General features: G+C 39.5%; 2 protein-coding genes across 5 annotated transcripts in view; both read right to left on the reverse strand.

The window, feature by feature from the left end:
• FAM177A1 (family with sequence similarity 177 member A1) overlaps positions 1-10389 on the reverse strand; it is a 31072-nt gene extending 20683 nt beyond the window's left edge. The window contains exons 1-2 of one of the 2 annotated variants that reach the window (XM_046652911.1): positions 10274-10389; positions 10053-10176 (exon numbers count right to left, since the gene is read on the reverse strand). In XM_046652911.1, the coding sequence (XP_046508867.1) occupies positions 10053-10148 (96 nt within the window). In that variant the 5' untranslated portion in view covers positions 10149-10176; positions 10274-10389. The other variant, XM_046652910.1, reaches the window with a different exon arrangement.
• Positions 10390-17044: 6655 nt separating this feature from the next.
• Positions 17045-19162, reverse strand: part of SRP54 (signal recognition particle 54) — a 41572-nt gene continuing 39454 nt past the window's right edge. For all 3 annotated transcript variants that reach the window (XM_046652905.1, XM_046652903.1, XM_046652904.1), the window contains 2 exons: positions 18463-18558; positions 17045-17571 (listed from right to left, as the gene is read on the reverse strand). In XM_046652905.1, the coding sequence (XP_046508861.1) occupies positions 17480-17571; positions 18463-18558 (188 nt within the window). In that variant the 3' untranslated portion in view covers positions 17045-17479. The remainder of the gene's footprint in view (positions 17572-18462; positions 18559-19162) is intronic.

Consider the following 19162-nt stretch of genomic DNA (forward strand, 5'->3'; position numbering starts at 1 on the left):
GTGCATGTTCTGCTTCTCGGTGGCCCGGGGTTCGCTGGTTCGGATTCTGGGTGTGGACATGGCACCGCTTGGCAAAAGCCATGCTGTGGTAGGCGTCCCATGTATAAAGTAGGGGAAGATGGGCACGGATGTTACCTCAGGGCCAGTCTTCCTCAGCAAAAAGAGGAGGATTGGCAGTAGTTAGCTCAGGGCTAATCTTCCTCAAAAAAAAAAAAAAAGAAAGAAAGAAAAAAATTGTAAAGCACTGTGCAGGGCAAATAAAACTCATTTGTAAACCAGATCTGGAAAGCAGGCCATCAGTGTTTTTTCTTTGAACTTCCAGATTTCTTAGCCAGTAATATATAGGTGACAACAGAATTTTCCTGATAGTAAAAAGATTTTACAAATTTTACAACTATCCTAATCTATGGAATTCTAACTACATCCAAATTTCACTCCTAGGGAAATCCTAATTTTACCTCATACATAGGTACAGCCATGTTCCAAACTCGCAGTAAATGCACATCGTGGGAGAGGATGAAGAGCTTTTCCCTCTCCTCTTGCCTCAAGTTTCAACTCCTGAGAAAGCCTTTACTGCATCTTTGTACTAGAAGATTTCCAAAAGGCACGGTGCAAGTAACTCTGAAGAAAAATCTGGCAACAGTGGTTTCCCCTGGGGATGTGAACGAAGACAGGGGAGGAGGTACAGGAAAGGGAGTGGTCAAGGGGGCTCTATTCTTTTTGTATTTCATTGTTTTGTTTCGTTTTGTTTTTGTGATGAGACTATGTTCATGTATTACTGGTACAATTTTAAAACTAAACCAAAGCAAAATGATACAGGACTATAGGACTGCCATGATTAGAGGCCATGTCAGTGGGATTCTCTAGTGTAGTCCAGAGTTTAAAAATTTTGTCCTCTGTCAATATTCTCACACTTGTTGATATGACCAAACGTAATTCAAACCCATGACTACTATTCAACCACTAGAAAAGGTCTTTGAACTGCATTTGCAGGGATGGGATTGTACTGACAAAAATAGTGGACTAGAATTGCCCAGTTATGCAAGTATAAGTAACTTTATTTTTATGCATTGTTTCCTCTTAATCCTCTAAGGGCCTTCTTAGAAAAGATATAAGGTTCTTCTCTGTCCTTCATTTCCCAAAGGTAAGTTTAGTCATTTGCCAAGATTTGAATGCAGGCATATCCAACCCAAAGAACAATGCATTTTTTCCATGACACACATGGATATCACTGACAGCAACTATAACTGACTTGCTGATTAAACTATATGTGAACTTAAGCTATACATGAACTGAGATCATGAAAACCTGACAACACGGACTATCTATGGATTAACCTGAAAAAACAAAAACCATAATTCTCCCTAGCCTGTCCTGAGGCTCCAAACAAATCCCAGCCCTTAATAAAGGAAGACCAGCCATTCATTGTGTCCATAAACAAAATGGACAAAAAATGGTCACCCTAAGCCACCTTTCTTTCACCCCCAGTCCCTAGGCACGGTGATCCATTCCAGCCCCATCTCATTTTTCCCCTTGATGTAAGATTGGGTTTATGGTTGTCCTGACATCAATGTCTCCTTCTGGACCATGCCTTTTTGGACTCCTTTATAGACAAGGGAAAGTCAGAGGAGCTGGATTAGATCTCCAGTCATCCTACTAACTGGATGGATCTGATGCCAAAGCAACAGTCCCAGTCAGTGCATAGAACTAAGACCTCTCACAGTTCATAACCACACCCCATTCTACCCCCACCCACTCCCATCAGAGCAGAAGCAGCTTCTCATTGCTCCCTCTAGCAATCTCTGATTGGCCTAATTTTTATTTTCTAAGACACAGGCAAAGGAGAAGGGGTGTCTCTCATTGGCTCAACTACTTTATCTTCCTTAGGCAACTTTAATAAATCAAAATATTCTGGCTGGGTCATAATAACTAGTATAAACTTAGCTACTCTCCCATTAACTCTGACTCCTGGCTGTATTCTTTCCAAAAGGTTAAAAAAAAATCTACAAAGGGGAAGGCTGAAACATGATTCACGTTTTTCATTCCAATACCAAAGATAGTTAAGTATAAATGGAACTTTGAGTAATAGTCTCTATACATAATATGTAATTAAAAATGGCATTTTATTTGCTCTGTCATCACACTTTATATGAAGATTTTTATTTAAGGGCTTTCTTTAAAAAGCTTGATATTAACATTTAATACAGTAAAACCCAAGTTTTAGGTTTATCATCTTAAGCAGGAGTGAGCGAACTTTTTCTGGAAAGGCCAGATACTAAATATTTTAGGCTTTGTGGGCCATACAGCCTCTGCCACAACTACTGAACCCTGCGAAAGCAGCGATGGACAATACATAATGAATTTACCATGTTCCAATAAAACTTTATATAAACCAGTGGCTGGAGGGACCTGGCCCATAGGCTATAGTTTGTCAATGCTTCATCTTAAGGAACCAGACTGGCAAGTAAAAAAATCTGTGAAAGACAATCTATGATGTGTTCCAACCTCTACTTGCAGGGAGAGAAGAGGGAGTCAGTTAAGGGAAGTATTGATGGGTAAAACCAACCATAAAATAATTTTGTACAAGATTTCCAACAATTATAAATGAAAATTATTCTCTGAATTTTGCAAACATTTCATTTTTCGCTAGACAAAAGTAAACCTTGAAGTAAGAAAATTTTCACTGTCAATTATACAAATTCCATTTTAACAAACTCCAAAGGTCTGAAAAGACAGTTTCCCAACACCAAGAAATTATGAGATGCAATGTTAATAATTAACATTTTATTACAACACATTTTATGGTTAACCAGACTGTATGTAAATCTGCGCCTCTTGTTCCTCACAGCCTGTTTTAACAGCAATTTTCTTTTTATATACTCCCACAGCACCCAGAACTTCTTTAAAACAGGTACTACACTTGGAATTTATTCTGCATCACCTTCCCAACCTAGGCGGTTAGCAACATGCGAGTAGGCAGAGTGTGTATCCTTCACTGCTATACCCTTTAGCCTACAGCTCCTGGCAGATCATAAGTGCTTGGTAGCAGGGGTGCTAAATAAATAAGTTAATGAGTAGTACTGAAATTTTAACTCCTTTAACAATACTGAGGCTGAGATTCTGGTTAAAAGTCTACTCAAAGAAGCTTCTGGGCAGCCTGGTTTGAGGCCTAATTCTCAACCCAGACCTAAGCTCCTATCTCTTACTCTCTCCCTACATGGCACTTGGGATTTCTCGGTTGTGACAAACAGATAAGGCAGTACAGGACGGCCGCCTCTCCATCCACCCACGCCTCCACTTCACTGGCCTCTTCCCTCTTACTGTGGTCAAATCCCCATACATAGATCTTGGGTTCCAAGAGATGTTTCTGCTTCAGAAATGTGAATGAAGGAGCAAAAAGGAAAAGTCAGAAAACAGTTTGTACAGTAAGAACCCATTTGTGTTTAACCAGAAAGAAGCGATTATATATGCTTAGGAAATTCCATAAAGAATAGATCCAAAACTTAACAGTTACCTTTGGGAAACATGAGGAACAGGGGATGAGGTATGCCTACAACTTTCACTTCTTGCTCTACAGGCTTCTTTACTGTTTAAATATTTATTTTCTTATTTTTTAACCAAGAACATGAAAATAACATAATATCACTAAGCCAAAAAGAGCCTCTCTTCAAACATTTATCCGGTAAATCAGTATAGGTATGTTTACTCTGCTATCAGAGAGATTCAAAGCTGAAATAGTGATGAGATCAATTACAGTAAGAGAAGGAGAAAGGAAATGGAAAGCACATGAAGTACCATGGACTGAAAGGTTCAGTTCAAGCGTGCCTGTCAGCAACAGGTCTCACTCAACTGAAAATGAAAAGGGGCTTCCTAATCAACTAGTGTTGCCCTGAATTCCTGCAGGTTACCTTCCTCCTCCTTAAGTAAGAGAAAAAACAAGAAATTCCATATAAAAACTGGTAGGTGGAAAAGTTTTTGTTAATGCCAATTACATCTAGGAGCTATACTCACATTGAGGCAACATTCTCTGTAGGTTAGGGGAAATGTCTTACTAACTAACATTTTGGGTAGGTAATCTCAAAAATATGGAAAAACTTCATTTTCACTGAGGGTTTTACGATTTCTACACAGGAGCAACTTGAGATTTTTAATGGCCAAAACTGTATACTCCTGAGTTGGTTTCACTTAAAACAATATCTTCATTAGTTTTACTTGACCAAAAATCCTAAACTGCTACTTTAGACTACCAAATCCAAAACAAAACAAACCTCCAAGCCTTACCTAACTCGCTGAACTTACACTGTCCCACAGAGTAACCACCAGCCACATGTGGCTAATGCTCACTTGAAATGTGGCTAGTTCAAACTGAGTTGTGCAGTAGGTGTAAAATAGGTACAGGATTTCAAAGACTAGTACCAAAAAGAGAATGTAAAACACCTCATTGATAACTTTCATATTAATTACACGTTGAAATGTTTTTGAAAAAGTGGGTTACTAAAATATACTATTAAAATTAACTTCACTTTGAATTAATTATATGTTAATTTTTTGATAAATTAGGTTAAATGAAACATAATATTAAAATTAATTTCACTAGGTTCTTTTTACTTTTTTAATCTGGCTACTAGAAAATGCACAATTTAAAATTCAGCTCGAATTACACTTCTAACGGACAGTACAGCTCTGAGCCTTAGTAACCTCATTGGGGTGAATGATGACATTGGTGGAACCACATTAAAACAGAGCCAAAGCAGTCATTTCAGAGGAACTGCCTCACACCTTTTGTTTTATCTTCCAAACTGGACCAAACCACCAACATTCCAAGAAGTCAGTAAGGACAAGAATATCCTGTTTGTAAGGACTGATTAAACTGGACTTTGCTGATGATTAAATGGCTAACGAATCAATGAAGTACAAGTCTAGCCTCCTGCCTGATGACCAAATCTCAAGCCAATCTATGAAGCACAAACCCAGCCTTACCTCATCTAGCACCACTGAACTCTTGCTTAATACAAGGTGCCTCATCTTTTCCCCTGTTCCCCATAAAAACTCTGAGCCCCTGTCCTGTACCTAGAGCACATTTGAGTTTCTACTGGAATATGTGTCTCCCAAATTGCAATTCTTGAGATCCCAAATAAACTTTTACTCCTCCCGCAGTTTATGCCTCTTATCTGTTGACATTACATAGTAGTGTCAGAAGTGGGATCCAGAGGGACTGACCTCCGATTCCAGTGCCGCTGTGCGGACTCCAGCGAGGCACCTGTAAAAAGTCCTCTGTGCTCTATCGTCTCCTCCTGGCGGCTCTGGCTCCCAGTGGTAAGTCCTCCTGGGCCTGAATTTCCTGCCCTTGTTAGGGGTTCAGACTCCTTATTTGGGTGTCCTTTGATACCGGTTCTGGCCACCATCCTGTCGTTGTTGGCTTTGTTAAGGACTTGTTTGCTTGGTTCCTTGTTGGGCCTTTGTCTCTCTGGTAAGTACTTACAAATGGGAAGACATTTTCTAAGGAAACTGCCCAACAGCAGCCCCCCTTCTGGGACTCCTGCTGGTTAGATGTTTAAAGAATACAGGCCTTCTAAATGTAGATTTTTGTCCTGCTGGATTCACATTATTCGGATGATTGGAGGCTTCAGTGGCCTAAATGGGGCTCCTTTGAAATTCCTAAATTGGTTTATTTGTGTGCTCAATTGGAAAAAAGGTTATCAAGTCAAACAAATTGAATGGGAAGCTTATTTCAATTGGTATCTTGAGGTATCTAAACGAAACACCGAAAAAGTTGCTTCCCTGCAAGCTATTAATTCTCAACTCACTGAGGCCAATTCAGACCTCTCTCAAAGCTTGCAAAGCTAGAAAAGTGAGCTGACACTTCCTTCTCTGTCACTGCCTCCACTCCTTCTCCACCCACATTCAATTCCTAAGACTGAAGGAAAGTTTTAAGTTGCAATTACCGGAAACTCCCAGGCAAACAACAACAAAAACAACTTGCATTTTTCTCTCTGTCGTTTGAAGTTGTAAATTTTGCCATGTCTTTAGAAAGTAAACACCCCAGGAGACAACTGTCTCCAAGCTACTGCCAACTGGAAAGGCTTCTCTGAGCCACCTACAGCCGCTGCCATCTGAGGGTTTACCCCCTACCTGGGGAGTGCTCAAATTGTGTGTTTTGTTGTTTGTCCAAACAGCCATGGCCAGCGGGTCAGAAGTACAGGTAACAATCTGGGGCTTGCAAATGGCATCTCTTTGTCCAGGCACGCTTTAACATGGGAATTTCATCTTCTAACAGTTCCCGCGAAGTTTCTCCCTCAGGAACTCCCGCTGGGTTTATATTTAAGAACTATGGTCCTTCCTCTAATAAATTTTTGTCCCAGTGGACCAATAATACTAAAGATGATTTAAAAATACAGTGGCCACTTTGGGGCTCTTTTGAGCTTCTCAAACTTGTCTTTTGTGCACTAGATTTGAGAACCAAGGACCAGACAAATTGAATGCAATCTTTAATTTCTAAAGAATCTAGCATGCCACCTTCTGGCACACCTGTTTAAAAACTATGGTTCCAGAAGCTGTAAATATTTGCAAGGAACAGCAAAATCTTACTAAACTTGTCACGTCCTGAGAGCTTGGCTTAGTAACTGTCAGGTTGAAGGCCAAAATATGGCTGAACAGAAATGTGGGTTGGACTCCCATTTTTGGCTAGGGTCCTGCCAAAGTGCTGCCAGCCTCAGCCTCAGGGGAATTATACACACCAGGAGAAGGAACGTCCCAATCAGATAAGATCAGTTAAGCAGTGCACTTAAAAGCAAAGGATCAAAATTCCAAAATAGCCTTGCCGAAAGCATCACTCCTTAAAGCTAATGAAAAATTAAGAAGTAAGAGGTACCTAAAAGAAAAAACTATACAAAAGTCTGTTAAGTTAAGGCCTTTACAGACACCCCCATATCTACTTTCAAAGGAAGGCCTGAATCGGCTCCTCCCAGAGTTAAAGAGACTGAGAGATTTTCTGGCAAACTGCTACATTATTCCTTTAAACAGACAAGAAGAAACTAAAATTAAAAATTAATATTAATGGAGTTATTTAATACTGCCAGAAGTATGTGCTATTTGTCCCAGCTGAAACCTGACAAGATACTTGAAAGGAGTTAGTAACTTATGATCAGAAATTTGGCCAAATTAGAAGCTGATATTCGTAGCCTTCATCCCTAAATTAGAATAAAACTATGTACTCAGAAGGAAAGAAGCAAATTAGGGATAATGTAGTGGGACAGGTAAATCAACCTATGATGTCATTTAAGTTACAACTTAATTTTTGAGGAATTGAAAGCAACAGTCCTTATCTTACAAATCTTTGCAAAACCAGAAATGCAGGTTTAGTGGCAGTTCAGATTTCACCCATGCTTTCCACCAAGACCCCAAACCTCCCCTATTAATCTCAAAAGGGCTGTAACCTCTCTGGGAACTGTTATCTACACCATCACCAATTTCTAAGACTGAAGGGGAAAAAAAGGGGGAAAAGAGGCAAATGACCACAGAAGCACCCCTGCACTAAGTCCAGCATCTTAAGTGTCTTCCCCACAAATATCAGTAGAAAAAGCTTTAGCCATCTACAGATAACCTTAACTTATTCCATCTGCCAGAAACAAAATATTGCTTTTGGTCTCACCAACTGTTTGCAGTACCCTCTTCAGGAAACATGAACTGACTCCACATGGGACGGTCACTGGCAGGTCAGTGTCTGTTGGTATACAACCTTCTGCTGAACCCTTGTTGTCTTATGCTAATATGACCAACTGCTCTAAGTCTCTAATGTCTTATCCTCAAGTCTATCAGCAACAGGTTAAAGAAGCTTTCCCAGATTCCAATTTAAAGGCTCCTGTTGGTCAAAATCTAGAGCCTGGTGCCTGGGTATTCTGGAAGCATCATCAGAGAAACACAGCCCTCAAGCCCCATCAGAAGGGACCTTACCAAGTGCTCCTAACCACTGACACTGTTGCAGAACTAGAAGGCACTGAATTTTGGAGATACATCTCACAGTTAAAGAAGGCTCCATCTGACATGCTGTCCTGTACAAACGCTGGAGACCTCCAAATCCAACTGCCTAGGAAGAGAAGCAGCTGACATCTGAGGCAGACAGCTTTCCCAAAATGGCTGAACCAGGCCCATACACGTGCTACTTGCTGTTGCTTCTTGCCTTATCTTCTCCCTCTTTCTTCGAAAGACAATACTCTTATCCGTATCTCCCAATCTGTTACAATAGGGGGAAATCTTTCTGACTATTAGGTTTGTCATCAGAAACCCCCTTCTGTACATGAATCTAGAGAATCCTTCAGTACATTTAACTACCAATCTCTCCACTATTCCCCCCCTAATTCATGGTGCTAAGTGTCTAGAACTTCTCACCTAACCAATCAAACCTCCAGAGACGTAAGTGTAACATTTGTATTTGTTGTAAATACCTCATTTTACTTGGGTAAACACCTCTGGGAAGGTAGAGACAGAACGAGACAGAATCGGGGCACAAGCCAAATTGTTAAATACAGTGGCCACTGACATCCTGTCATTCTTGGATCACTTTAGCTGGCTGCCCTCAGGCACTGACTCCTGGTTCAGGTCTATTCTCCAATTTGGACTTACCATTTTGCTTGTTATTATAGGAATTCTAGTTGTTGTAAAACTTTTTCTCCTCTGCATAGCTCAATGTTATAAAAACTCCACTTGGATAACGGTTGTTCGGCACTTGGAAATGATTAGTAAGGCTTCACATGAAACTTCACATGAGAAACTTCAAGGAACTACAGATGACTACCCTTAAAAGAATTTGATGGTAGAGCCTTCCTTTGCTCTGGCGCTCTTGTCGCTCCTGTCGCTCCAATGTGGCCTAAAGGTTCCTAAGGAAACCGTTTTCCCTCCTACGTGGGACACGCATACTGGGAATAAGCCTTCCTGGTGACGAGGGACCAACAATGTTTTGATGGCTGATCAGCAATCCTTTCCAATAGTCAATCAGCAATGCTTTCCAATGTTTGATCAGCAATGCTTTCGAGAGAGATCTTGACCAAAAGACGAAAATGTGAAAGATGACATGAGGAAACCCATATTAAAAGAGAGCCAGAGCAGCCATTTCAGAGCAACTGCCTGTCATATTTATTTTCTTTATTTCCAAACTGGACCAATCCACCAACACTCCAAGAAGTCAGTAAGGACAAAAATATCCTGTTTGTGAGGACTGATAAAATTGGACTTTGCTGATGACCCAACTGCTAACCAATGAAGTACAAGTCTAGCCTCCTGCCTGATGACCAAATCTCAAGACAATCTATGAAGCACAAACCCAGCCTTACCTCATCTAGCACCACTGAACTCTTCCTTGATACAACGTGCCTCATCTTTCCCCCTTTTCCCCAGAAAAACCCTGAGCTCCTCTCCTGTAACTGGAGCACACTGAGTTTCTACTGGAATCTGTCTCCCGAATTGCAATTCTTGAGACCCCAAATAAACTTTTTGCTTCTCTTGCAGTCTATGCCTCTTATTTGTTGACACTGGAAAGACAGGATAACGCCCACCTTATGCATAAGTTATAAGGATTAAGTGAAAAATAGCCTGTAAACCCTTCGCACATAGTTGCTGGGAGCTGACCAAAGGGCAGATGTCAAGTCGGGCACTTGCACAACGAGAGGCCGAGAAGAGACTGAGGCCGGCGTCACCTGGCTTCCAGCTACTCTAACGACAGCCTCGCGGGGACACGCCTTCCTTGTCTCCTTTGCAGACTCGAAGCTGGCAGATCGCCCCGGAAAGCCGCGGCCGCCTCCGAGTCTGCGGCGCTGCCAGCGGAGGGCTTGGGAGAGGCCGCCGGCAGCAGAGGCGTCCGCCCCTTGTCCCCAAGCCGGGGTCTCTGAGCAGAGGCGGGGATACCGTGAGGAGGAGCCCCGAAACGCCCCTCCGGCGGGCGGCCTGCTCGGAGGAAGGCCGGGCAGGCCAAAAGGCCGCCGGCCGACAAGGCAGCGAGGAGGCTGGGCTCCCCCGGCCTCAGCCTCAGCGCCACCGCCTCCGGGGCGGTCCCCTACCTGCAGCGCCGACTCCCTGAACGCCGCGGCCGCCGCAGCCCCCGAGTTCGGGGCCGCTTCTCCGCCTTCCGCACGGCTCCCTGGCTCCTGGTCCATCGTGGTCGCCGCCACAGGGCTGCTGGCGCTGGCGAGATAGAACGCAACGGCCGATAAGCTCACTTCCATCCTCCGCCTCCCCGCCCCGTCGCCGACCGAGCCCACTGTCGGGAAGTGGGACTCACCAGCAGGGTCCGCCTCACGCCGCGCCCGGCCACGCCACAGCGGGGGACGGGGGCCTGGGGGCGGGGCCGGCGGCGTGGGGGCGGGGCCGGCTCGAGGGGCGGGGCCGGCTCGGCTGCCCACCGCCTGGGAGGCGCAACCAGCGGCTCTCGCGGGCGGGGCCGAGCTCGCGGAGCCGCAGCCTGGCACCACCAGTGACGTCACGCCTCGTACCTGCGCCTCGAAGCTGGCTTCCGCGCCCCGCGCAGCCGCTCGCCCGCGGCGCCCTGGGCGCTCCCCCTCCCCGCCCGTGGCTTCCGCGCTTGTGAAAGGAGAACAGCTGCCTACTGTGCACGAGGGCTTGCGATGAGATGTGGTTGCTGAAGACATGGTTTAAAATGCACGGCTCATGCTACTTATTCCATTTCTAACATTCAGTCTAGGCAAAATACCCTTGAAATAAGAGCCTCAGAGGGGAGTTTTGCTTACACTTGTTTGAAATACTTTATAACTGTAGGAAAAGGTGAGACCTCAAGGAGAGCTGAGGGCAGCAAAAAGCTTCCATTTTGACAAATGTGAGGAACAATTTATTATCTCTGGGCGGGGAGGGTGTGTTGAGGGGGCATCCCTGATTATTCCCGTTTTTCCCAGTGTTCAATCAAATTAAAAAGTCATGATTGCAATGATCACTGCATTACTTTAACAAACTAGTTGGAGCATGGCCAGATAAATGGTTTTTTATTGTAGTTTTAGTATGATACTTTTCACGAATTGTAGAGGTCAGAAAATACATTTTGGTCACAGTGGGGGGCTTCATTTAATACTTTAAATTCCGTCTTCATGCAAGTCAAAATTCAGAAATGCTCCCCAAAGTTATGGCCTGTGGTGTCTGTTGTTCAGCATGGCACCAGCAGGTCCAACACCCCTACAACATTAAATATTCCTTTCTCTCCTGTGCAAAAATCCTTTTTCCCTACTCTGCTTAAGATTTCTGTACACTTTCGATCCTGCATATAACTATGATAACCTAAAAACCACACGAAAGCCTGAAGAACAAAAGGTGATCATTTGAAAACCATCTACATTTTAAAAATTGACTGAACATTCAAAATCTATTTTCTGGTAATAAAACCACAGGAGCTTGCTGCTGAGGTAAATGAGTTTTAGTAACATGATCTGATGCTGTCTAGTGGCATTAGCAAGGGGTTGAGACAGTCAAAAACAGCAAAAACAAACTCTGCGATAAATTGAAAAAAAAATAAAGAGCCAATTGTTAAACACTTCATGAATTGGCTTTCATAAACAGGGCAGTTCTACGTTACATGTATTCAAAATCCCTTTCCTCTTACTGGCAAGGATAACAATCTTTATTACTAAAAATTTGTGGAATGTTTATAAATACCTGATTTTATTTTGAATTGGCAATTAAACGTCAAATAATTTTCACTGCTGCATCAGAACTTATTTTCATGGTTAACAAGTATATTTCTTAGTTTACTGAAAATTCAAAATGCGAGTCACATTCCAACATGAACTGGAAGTTTTTCCTCAGAAGAGTTATTTGTCACACAAATATGCAATTGAGGAGCAGTCTATGACAAACCAACAACGCATAGCAACGGAAAACCATGGAAACTCCAATGGTTTCATTTTGGCGATTTACATTTTTATCATCATTTCCATACTGTCATAGCTCAACTAAAAGTGGGCAACAAAGCAACATGCCAAATCGTTCCCTCTTTCACTTTGTAGTATAAATTGTATTGTCACTATGACAAAAAATAAATTCAGATATAATTTATCTACTTGAAAACATAATTGCAGTCTAAATTCATCATTTAATGATGCATGTAGAGCTAAAAGGTAAATTTGGATCTACCTAGTTCTGTGAAAAGCTGGGAAAACAAAGCTGAATAAAATTCGATAACCAGGAATGTCCATCAAATAAAAAAAGAATTTCTTAGGGTTTTAACATACCTAAATATATATATTTTAGTAGAGAGTATTTTTAAGGTTATCCCAACCCTCAGATAGGAGATATATTTTCATTATCAATGATGCACAAGAAAAAATAAGGTGGTAAAAATTAAAATACATTTTCGGTTGATTTTAAGCATAAAGATAAAGAAATGGTTAAATCACAGCAGTGGCTTCATTCATGGAGCCTGATATGCCAGGTACTGCGCTATGGGCTTTCCTTGTATTAACTCTTCCTCACAACTCTGAGGTACTAGTATAATTACCAACATTTTACATATGAGGAAACGAAGGCTCAGAGAGGTTAAAGTAACTTGCTCAGGGCCACAGCTGGTAAGCAAGCAACAGAGCAAAGGTTCAAACTCAGGCAGTCTGATTCCATGGCCTACACTCTTAGCCACTCTGTCCTTCTGAGAATGAAAATGTCAGAAATAGGGGGGCAGATAATTCTGAGACCAAAAGTGAGTGTGGTATTTGGAGAGATTTGGATGGAAATTAATAAAGTGCATATTTTTTGAAGTCTATTATTAAAGAGACAGCCATTTGTAAGCTTTAAGGCCCTGCATGTAAGAAGTAATTGAAAACACCAAGTGAACTTGTTTTATTTGATGCTAGGTGAACACATGGGTTTTAATTGAAATTTGGTCAGATTTTTTAATGTCATAAGAATGTACTATTGATAATCAACTACCAAAATTCTTTATATGGTGGTAGTCATAAAATATTAGTTTTTTGGTACACTATGCCTGAATGCAGTAATATCAGGTTGAAGAGCTGTACATCTTAATCTGAAGTCTGTAGATCCTAGGAGTCTTCTGATAATAATCTAAAAAACAAGTATAAAGGATATAATAAGGATTTCCACAATTAAGGATGCCTTTTAATCTCAGTGCAAAACAATCCGTTGTTTCTTTTAACACACTAAGAAAGAAACTGCAGAAAACCAAGGGATGCACATCCCCTGCAGGGTCTCTCACTCTGTGTTTCCCATTAAATGCAGTGTCAGGAAATAGACGGATATTTCTCGCATTTCTGCCAGCAACAAAATTCTGAACCCCTTAACTGATTTCCCAAAGTCAGAAATTATGGGCCCATGAATATATCCAACACCAACTCTTACCTTTTTTGGGTCACGGAGGAGCACGTCTCCCTCATTCTAATATAAAATCACAAAAAGCAAGCAAGCATGATTCCTAAACTATGCAAATACACAGACAGTACATGTTCTCCTCACTTGATGCAGATACAGAACCTTTCTCTGGAAAGACGCTCACAAAACTTTGGCATACGTTGCTTAAGAAAGAGACCACAGTCACAGGATATTGCTTCCTTCCACTTCCCATGAGAAGGAAAAGCCTTTACGCAGCAGTGTCACAGGAGTCTCAGGCCCCTTAGGAGATTTTCTTAGCGTCAGGCTCATCTCAATTACTCCTTTTACAAGCAGCTACTGCTGTGCAACTTCTTCACTGTTTTTCCATTTATGAGCCAACTGGTACTGAGAAATGCATTGTTTTAGGCTAATGAGAGAATCTTGTAAGCCAGGTGAAGCTAAAAGATATAACATGCTCTTCAAATGATGTTTTCAAACGAACAGACAGAAAAGCAATGAGACAATAGCATAGGCATGCCAAATTCAAAAGAACTTGTGTGGCACATTAATATTATCAAAGGAAATGGGCCATAATTACCAGCTTACAAGGTGTATTTTGTCTTTAAAAGTATCCAAAAATTACCTTGTACTCAATATGCTTGTATTACAGATAAGAGGTCAGTAGAGAGGGATAGGGCCTGGAGTACTCAACACTGAGCACAAATAAATTGTTCCCTACCCCAATGGCAAAGTGTGGGGAAAAAACTGTTAGCAAAATTTCAAATCACATCAATAACTACTTTACAAAAGCAACAAGCCATGGACTAGACCACTGATCTAGAAGTAAAATTTAAATTAATCCCCCAACATTTGAGATATAAATGCATCATTCCTGTACCTCGTGGCTCAAAAGCAAAGAAGGTACTAGGTTCAACCTTAATGCAAAAGCTTAATGTTCAGAACATGGTAACTGCAACTTAGAGCAGAATTTTGACGATGACTCAGTTTTTAATCCAGTGAATGCCAGCAATGAACAAAATCATCTAGATTTGAGCTGTGATGACAGCTTTCCAGTTTGGAATAATGATAACTTACTTGGCTTTATTAATAATTATTGCTAGGTTTTAAAGACTAAAACTTACATTTAGTTGTTATTTAGCAAGGTTCCCACTGACACAGTTTTTATTAGAGCTTATTCAAATTCCTTGGTTGCTCTCTGTATTCAAATAGCAAAATACTTGCTTTTACTGCATACACAAGCATCGAGGTGAAATTCCTTTACATTTGTTTTACACACTGTTCCATTTTTTACTGAAATATTTGTTTACATGTACTAAAGCTACCTGTAAAAGAAATCCATTCAATTTTATTTTATATTATGGTTTACTTTTTAGACACCCTACATTTACTGACATAAGTTATTAATATTATATTAATTTTACCTACATTGCTATGCATGATGAGACTTTAGTTCTGGTAAATTTCCTGGTTTTGCTGCCTTCTCATATCAGTATTTATTGATAATATTACATTTCTTTTTTTTTTTCTTAAGATTTTAGTTTTTCTTTTTCTTCCCAAAGCCCCCTGGTACATAGCTGTATATTTTAGTTGTGGGTCCTTCTAGTTGTGGCATGTGGGACACCGCCTCAACATGGCCTGACGAGCAGTGCCATGTCCACACCCAGGATCCGAACCCGTGAAACCCTGGGCCCGCGAAGCAGAGCACTCAAACTTAACCACTTGGCCATGGGGCCGGCCCCAATATTACATTTCTTTTTAGGTATGTGCCACTATACTTCTATTCAAGGTTAGTAAATATTACTGCATATCAGAACTTAGGACTTCTCACATTACAATATACTGTATTTATTTAACAAAATAATGGTTTATGTAATACACTTTAAAATCACTTTTACTACATGATGAAAAGTACTTAATTTTTTCCAAAAAATTTCTCCATAAAATTGCAATGCTTTGTGTATATATACACCTTATATCTTATATGCCAGCAAATATGACACTTGCAGGAGAACACTGACATCCACCAAGTTAAATTGTTGACTTGCCCTTTCTTGGTACTGTAGTTTGTTGATAATTAATTTGTTTGTTTTTATTTTACAATTACATAAGCATTCTAAGCCTAAGGAATTATACCTAGTTTTATGTTTGTACATATTTAAGTAACATAAGATTCAGGAAGAATCCAATGCTGTACAATGTCAGATCTAGCTAGTGGTCTAAGCTGGGAATATAACAGATACCAAAAAGCTAAGGAACCAATTTTAACAATAGCGAAAAATAAAGGAAATTTGTTCAAATTATTAAAGAATTTGATTTTAGTATGTAGTACTTATGCTGTCAAAAATCAGTAGTTTGATAAAAACTGTGAGAACTGAAGGATAGCTTTTGTAACTAAAGATGCCACGTAGAGGAATTAATGGAATCAGAATTTTACAGAGCATCTCCAATTCCCTCATTTTACAGAAGAGGAAAGAAAAATGGAAGCTGAACTAGGTGTTCTGGGCCTTTAGTTGTCCTTTGCCACTGTTATTTTTACTTCTGAAAAACATAATTTGCATCAGACACAAAAATACTTAAAACAATGCCTGAAGCCATAAAGTTTGACCAAGTGTCTCATTTTCTTTTTTGGTCAAAATGCAAAAGTGGTACCCTGAGGACAGAAATCACAAAAATGCATGCCCAGAAAATGTGGTATGCATCAGTTTAATGAGAAACTAATTTAGAGAACAGTATTTTCTCTATTGTCAAATTTCTCTAGCTGGAACTCGTGATGACATTTCTGCAAAACACAAGATACATCACTTTTACAGGGTATACAGTGTTCTATACAGATATTCTAGTTTTTAGCTGGTGAAAATAATTTAATGGGTTATAAAATCTTTGCCCAAGTATACAGGAAAATCAGCTGCATTCTTTATGTAATTATTTTTTAAAGATACTTTGGCTTATAAGACCTTTTTAAAAACTCTTGAGACATAAAAAATTAATAGTATAAAGACTAGCTATTTCTTTCACTCTCTCCTACTAAATCAATCCTTTGCTGAATCAGTTCATCCTAGTTCAAAACACACTGCTATACCAGATCTATGATCTTCACGACATCAGTAATGAATATGTATAATAATTATCCTAGTATTTTTAATTAATTCCATAACTTATGTAAAAGCCATTGTTCTGAATGAACTGTGCAGCAATCCAAAGTAACCAACAACCAGATCAACCTTGTCATAGTCTCATTATTTTTAATGTATAATAGTGAGAGCCTACTATTTGCAATTATTTTCCCACTAGGAGGTCTATACATGAGCTATTATCATCAAAGTACTTCAATTTCTTCAAGCAGATTTTTGGTATGTAAGAAACAACAAAATTAGCTTAAAAAAAAACCCCAAATATTGCCATTAAGGCTTCAAAAATATGAGGTAAGAAAATGCAAGTTATATACAAAACATTATATTGAGAACTGTAACTAAATTCACAATTTCAATTTAAATGGAAGAGCTAAGATTTTCTATGGCAAAATTATCTTAATTATTCTAAGTTAAACAAAAATTGCTAATACTAATGGTCAAGTTATTCTACCACATTTCCCATTAAAGGTATACCTCTAGGAATAGTTTTAAATGACACATAGCTATTGGCTTTCTGTGTGCCTTTTAACATGATACACTGATAATTTTAAACCATAAAGAAAGTTAACAACCCCTCAACTTATAATGACTTTGAAGTTTATTTTACAGCACTTTTTATTGAGACATCATGTTAACTACTGACCAGGACTGTTTACAAATGTAATGCTTGGCCTCTGAGACAATTAAAAACTTTTAAGTACTAAAATTTTACATCATGATTTGTTTAACTTAAGAAGTGTTATGATAGTGAAAACTAACAGAAGAAAATCTAAGGCAAAAATATAATGATTTCCACCAAAACCATGTATGCCCCCCCCCCATCAGAGGGAGGGAGGGAAGGAAGGAAGGAAGAAAATGAAAAGGATGGGGAAAAAAGACAAGAAGAGAAAGAAAAAGGGCAAGACAGGCCAGAAAAATACTTTTTTTCCCCATTTGCAAAAAGAAGGGAAACTCTGAGGTCTCAGCAAATAATTTTATCAACTGAGTCTGTTTATATTAAGGCATCTTCTTTACATATTATTGAATCCCATCATGCCTTTCATATTGCCAGCAGCACCCTGCTGAAACTGCCTCATCATTGACTGAAGTCCCGCCATACCACCTACAGCAAAAGGAGAGGAAAATCAGATCATTACGTAGAACTTGACACATTTGTTTCTTTTGCCTAATACTTTAACTTCTAAAAAGTATACTGTGTTCTGACTGGAATTTGGTCATCAGCCTTAAAGAATATACCAATTAAAATTGTATTATCCCTAGTATCCTCACCCATAAAAGAGAATGAATAACCTACCTCATCAAGTTGTGAGGAATAAATGAGATAATACATGAAAAGGTCTTAGAACAGAAGGTGTTACACATGTTAGGGAGTCAACAAATCTAAACAAAAAAAATTCTCCTGGGAGTCAAAAAGAGTCTCGTTGTAAATACTAATCAATTTGGGGAGAGGAGGAGGAGTTATTTCATAGGACTTACAGAAAGAAAAGAATTCACCATTTACTGAACATCTACTATATGCCAAGAACTGTACTAAATGCTTTCATATATATTAGCTCATTTAATTGTCACAATTTCCTGATGAGATATTATCTGTGATTTACAAGAGGGGAAAGTGAGGTTCACAAAGTTTAAGGAAATTTTCATAGGTTATATAGTAAAAGTGGAAACGGGTTTCAAAATCCCTATATAATTTCCAAGTCTCATCATTGAAAATATCCAGATTCTAAACTAGGGCAAAAGGTCACTAGAACAAGCATTAGCAAAAGATGACTAAGTAGCTTGCTCAAAAATCAGAGATGGCAACAGAGGAATGCATAAAACTTCAGCGTATGTGGCACTACTACAACCATTTAACTTAGAAATCAGATGGCCATTTCCCTCATATCACACATCTTTTGAACAGATTTTCATAAAAGCACAACAGAAGCTTATTAAAACTCAACTCTTATCAACTAAACTTGGTATTAGCAACTGACAACAATTTTGTACTTACCCATGTGATGAAGAACTCTTGGATCCATCATTTTGGCCATTTGTTGATTCAATTTTGCCATCTGCGACTGGCTCACATTCTTAGACATGTCACCTCCTGAAAAAAAAAAGGTTTTGAGTCAATATAGAAGGTAATATAATCAAGGTAACATAGAAAGTTTAGTGAAGTGAGTAAATATAAGGGAAAAAACTCACCTATAATTTTATCACTCTAATACATATTTGTACATATTCCCTTCTACACTCTATCTCAATTACACACATAATTTTGAGAAAGAACAAGCAATATTCTACATCAAGGGATATTGAAGGGACTTTCTTAAGCACTATGATCTTTCTTAATTTTTTCAGTTATACCTGTGAATGAGGCACTGTAAACAAAACTGTACCCAGTGGTTATTAACAGGAAGCTCTAACAACTGTTTAGTAGTGATAGGAAGGGATGCTGAACAGAAACCTGAGTTTAAAGATATGGGTAATCAAGAAAGAAACTGGATTCTGGTAAATGAATATGAAAGAATGAGTCTGAGAGAACTTGAAAATTTGTTTATATCTAAGACGCTATTAAAAATAACAAAAAGCTTCAGAGAATAGAAAGACAGATAATTCAATTCCATTTATCAATGGCTTTCCACACACTTAAGTTGAATTTCCACAGTCAAAACTCCACAATAAAAAAGGCAGCCAACGAAAGAGATGAG

The sequence above is a fragment of the Equus quagga genome, chromosome 2, assembly GCF_021613505.1.
Source record: "Equus quagga isolate Etosha38 chromosome 2, UCLA_HA_Equagga_1.0, whole genome shotgun sequence".
Taxonomy (NCBI): domain Eukaryota; kingdom Metazoa; phylum Chordata; class Mammalia; order Perissodactyla; family Equidae; genus Equus; species Equus quagga.